The sequence below is a fragment of the Microtus ochrogaster genome, unplaced genomic scaffold (genome assembly GCF_000317375.1).
Source record: "Microtus ochrogaster isolate Prairie Vole_2 unplaced genomic scaffold, MicOch1.0 UNK8, whole genome shotgun sequence".
NCBI classification, from domain to species: domain Eukaryota; kingdom Metazoa; phylum Chordata; class Mammalia; order Rodentia; family Cricetidae; genus Microtus; species Microtus ochrogaster.
Window position 1 is genome coordinate 7,720,197 of NW_004949106.1, and position 4,881 is coordinate 7,725,077.

The window sequence follows — 4,881 nt, forward strand, 5'->3', positions numbered from 1 at the left end:
GTGCGCCACCACGGCCCAGCTGAAACAGAGACTTTTAAACACACACAAATCCTGGGCTTTATTCCATGTTGGAGTCCGATGACAACTTATAATCAGCCAAACTGGAAGCAGTTTTTGTATGGCCAGTTTTGAAAATAAAGAAAATACAGGGAAAGATAGAAGCTAACAGTGAAAACTGGGCTCTCTCTCCGGGGATCGGGTGGAAGGAGATGTCACTGATGTCTCTTAATGATGAAAGGGGCTTGGAGGTCAGCAGCTCCCCAGAGCATAGCTGAATGGGGCTGGGAAACCAGGGGCTCTGGCTCTGGGGTTCAGCACCACCTCCCCACACCAGGAGGTTGGTGATAATGGACAGCTGAAGCACAAAACTTCGTGACCTGGGGCATGTTAAAAGATGATCCAAGCACCTGCACGGCTGAGAGCCAGTCAGCCTATAGACCACTACCAGTCCATGTCAGGAGCTTTCTAAACGTCCTAGTTACGATACTTTGCTTCTTCTATTGGCGTTAACACGAACGAGCAGAGTCCATATCTTTGCTAGTACAGTTGGTGGGCATGGCCTTGGCCTTACCACTGAGGTCTGAGAGTTCCTCCAGCTTTCCGGCTGGAGCGGCACTGTGCTGTGTGTGCGCAGCATCCTGCAATGCCACGCTGTTTTCCAGTGCCTGAGGAAGGAATCCAGCCAGGACAGCAGACAGGGAACAAAGAACTAGAGGTGACGATCAAGGACATGAAACCATGTGGCAGCTACTGATCAGAAACCCACGGGCAACAAAGGAGGAAGCCACGCGGCTAGGCGTTCCGCTGATGGAATGGGGGTGTTCTGGCCTTTGTTTTCCTGCTCTTGGAAAGTGCAAATACCAACAGGACCTGGCTCTGGAAACAAATGGCAGAGTTGAGTTCTGAGAAGGATGCCCTACATTGCTGGGGCTAAAGAGGAGACTGTTGACTCCCGGGAAACGTATGCTCCAAAGGAGGCAAAGAACTGGCCGGGACCAATCAAAGTAACCACAGCCCACATCCAGTGATTCACTCAGGAACAAACCGATATAGGCAGAATGCCTTAAAAGCACACAAAGCCTTAGTCATAAAGAGGGTGGGATAAAGCATCTCTTTCAAGAGAAAACAGAAGGGAGGCTTTGAGGAGCGAACAGGTGGGCTGCTGGACATAACGGGGTGAGGGAGAGGCACGAGATGCAGCAAGAACACAGACGCCTACCTGCAGGGAAGGCCTGCCTCACCCCCAAATACAATCAACGAAAAGGAGCCAGCATGCAGAAGGAAGCACCTTATGCTTCTGAAGCTAAGGAAGGAAGGAAACAAGCGTATCAACGCTTACGTAGGCTTGTGCTGGTGACCACCAACTCCACTGGCCACTCTGAGGAGATGGGTGCTGTGGCTGCTTCCAGGAAATAACCTTGTGTCACAAGACAGAAGAAGTGACAAGCAAGGAGGAAATCATCCCCCAAGGTGACCCTGTCCCGTTAAAGTGAAAAGACAGATCTGAACAGTCAGAACCAAGGTCTGTAAAAGAGATTGGGGTACCCAGGAAGGGGGTGAGAGGCTCTTAGAATGGCTATGGTCAGCACTCACCGGAAATTCTGGGTTTGGACCAGAGGCTCCATGTGAACAAAAAGAACGGGAAGAACAACTGATTCCAGAGAGAACGGATGGGATTCGATGTGGACCTGAGTGTAAGCTACAGGAGAAGACGGAGCTACAACAACCCCCAGGTGTAGCTTTAGAAGAGGTTACGCCACAACGCTGGTCTAATTTATCCTGAACACCGTCAAAGGAGAAGGACAATGGGATCTGTTCCGTGCGTGGTGAGTCTGTCACGTATCAGGTGCATGAGTCAGGCAGGAATGAGTTACCTTCATTCAGAGATCAAATAAGCAATAGCAGGTGGGCGTATAAATGCAGAAGACGTGCATAATCAGCGAGAATATGAAACAACCTTAGGAGGGGCTGTGAAGGAAGAAAGAAAGAGATGAAGCAAGACAACCAATTGGCTTCTGGGACAGACCTCCTAAAGAACTACAATAACTACTCTGGACAATTTCCAGGAGAACTGGTACTTTGGCCGGTCACCGAAACGTAGACAAGAGGCTAGCTCCTCTGATTTATCCCATCACCTGACTACGAAAGACTTCAGAGACGAGGTGAAGGGGACTTACCAAAAAGAGGCATCAGGACACAAACAGGCAGGCATTAGAAAAGGGAACGTGTGAAAGCCAGAACTCCAGAACTAGACTACCAACCTGCAGAATCCCAGCTCTGCTGCAGCCCTGACCTGATACAGTGTAGTCACCGGGAAGAGATTGTCAGAGCAGGTTGCCGGATATACATGTATCCGTCATTCTCTGGGGAAACTGCCCTACGTTAACTGGGGTAGGAAGATCTCTGCCCACTGAGGGTTGCGGCACTCCCAAAGCAAGGGATCCTGCACTGTGTGAGTGGAGAACTTGAGTTTAACACTGACATGAATTCATTCATTCATTCCATTCAACTGTAGATACAATGTGGCCAGTTCCCTCAAGCTGCTGGGGACTCCTCCCCCTCCCCCCATGACGGACTGTAACCTGAACTGTCAGTGAAAATAAGCCCTTTCTCCCTTAAGCGCTTTTGTTAGGGTATTTTTATCACAGTAAGTGCGCTTAAGGGTATTTTTATCACAGTAAGTGCAAACTAAGATATTCAGGAAAACTGCTGAACCATTTTGTGTCTCAGCTTCCCCACAATACAAATATGTACATCCTAAATAAATACTACTACGACAGTCACCCAAGGGTGACAGTAATTCTAAGAGAGGGCAAAGCAAGGATCAAAAGGTTCAAACCGACAACAGCAGCAAAGTTGTGTGTTATTTTGTTTTGTTTCCATGTACAAGATTCTACGGGTAGATCTGAAGTAACCTTATGCATCGCTACTAGCTTGAGGCCAGGTGTGGTGGCAAACACTGCAATCCTAGCACCCCTAGCACTTGGGAGCCAGAGGTAGGAGAAATCTGGAGTTCAGGACTACCCTTGACTACAGTGCACACTGTTCAAGGCTAGCCTGATGTCCAAGAGACTGGCTCGAAATAAGTAAATACGAGCTTGAAAAAGCGTGGCTCACAGAAGTGTTGGTGCCAACCACAATGATTCTGCTTGCTAGGAAGACCCGTAGGGGTCGATACGTGTGTTGTATGAAGAGTCCCAGGATCCACATAGAGAGAAGGAATTAACAGCACGATAAACAGGACCAAACCGAAAGTGTTTGCTTATTTCTTCCTATGTCATTTTATGAAACCACTCTACAAATCAAGATGTTTCTAAAACACTCTAAGCTCAACCGTGTGGGATTTTAAAGAAAGACCCAATTCTCCTACCATCTTCTCTTGGAAGCTCCGGGTCTCTTTCCTTCGCTGTGTTCATTCTTTATATGTAATTTCTCTAATTATGGCAGTGTTTCACCAAGCAGGCACTCAGAAGTCTGCATAAATAAGTTTATCGTATGGAAAAAAAATAAGAAGATATCCTGGCTGGCTTCAAATGACTAAATGCTGTCCCGGGAAGAAGAAAGAATAAAATGTGGGAAGGTTACATAGGATTGAAGATCAATGAGCAGAAATAGAATTCAACTCAAGGGGAAGAAAAACCTCCTGGTTGAATCCAATTGACAAACACAGTTTGGTGATCTCTCCATCACCACACAAACGAGTCTGGCTGCCCCACGTGAGGGATTTTACACGGGATGGCCTATAACGGTCTTCCAGCCATAAGATACTATGCTTACTTATTCTTGCAAACTGGTCCTTTTCCCTGAATTTCAGCACCCACAGTCCTCAAAGAGTTTGTGCACTGTATCTTCAGGACTCAAGAGGAAAGGCTGGGCACCTCACATCCGCCGTTCATGACAGGGCTTGTGGGAAAGGGTACGAGGGGGTCAGTCCAGAGGGAAAGGTTCTTTCAAAGCTGGGTAACGTTTTCAAGGCTTGGCTCAAACGGTCTCAGTGAGGCAACTAACTGTACCGCTGTGGTAGAGTTTCTTTTCTTTTTTTCTTTTTTTTTTCTTTTTGACTTTCTTTTCTTGATCAAGGAGGATCCAAAAAGTGTTCAATCCGACCATTAAATGCCAGGCAAGATGGAAACACTTGAAACCACACTTCCGCACACTCAAAGGAACAGCCAGTTATGAGATTCTCGTCTCTGAGCATTTTACAAAGAAACGTGAAAATCCCCCTTTTTGCCCTTCTGTTTCACCAAAGCAACCATAGCAAATCCATCTCCTCCTTCAGGACCAGGTATCCGTGCTGTAAGCACAAGAAAGAAGCATGGCCTGTCCCTACAGATATGGGACATCGTCCACATGATCTCAAATCTTTAGGCACCATGAGACTCTGGAGAGAAACCAAGCATTGCTGGTACATTCCTTCGCTTTTGAATGGAGGCAAAGGATGGCTGTAGGGGCAACAAACCAAAGTAAATTGGCATCTCATTGGGAAGGGTCAACTCCTAAGGACACGCAGTCAAGGAGAGATAAAGCCCATGATTGGAGCCAAAGATGGCACTAATGAAAACTAGAATCCAGGGCTGGGATATACTGGTTGGTACCCGATGGTACCTTGTCCCCTCACGTGAGAGAGGCGATATCCACAGAACACCAACTGTGGGCATCAAACCCACGCACAGCAGCTACGGCCACCTGGCTCCTGCGGGCCACCTGCCGGGCCACCTGCCTTCTTTATTGCCGTCATTCAGCCGCCATGAGAAAGGTGGGTCTGGGGGTGGCCTCACCTGTTTTTCCTGCTCCGCTTTCTCCCGTAATGAGTATGCATTGGTCCTTATCTTGGTCACGGAGGGATCTGTACGCTTCATCTGACAGAGCAAAGCTGCAGGG

General features: G+C 47.9%; 1 protein-coding gene across 5 annotated transcripts in view; it reads right to left on the bottom strand.

Moving 5' to 3' along the window:
• The window catches only part of Myo1b (myosin IB), a 158,746-nt gene that overhangs the window by 75,375 nt on the left and 78,490 nt on the right, over positions 1-4,881 (bottom strand). For all 5 annotated transcript variants that reach the window (XM_013353475.2, XM_005366368.3, XM_005366367.3 and 2 more), the window contains exon 4: positions 4,779-4,873. In XM_013353475.2, coding sequence (XP_013208929.1) covers positions 4,779-4,873 — 95 coding nt within the window. The remainder of the gene's footprint in view (positions 1-4,778; positions 4,874-4,881) is intronic.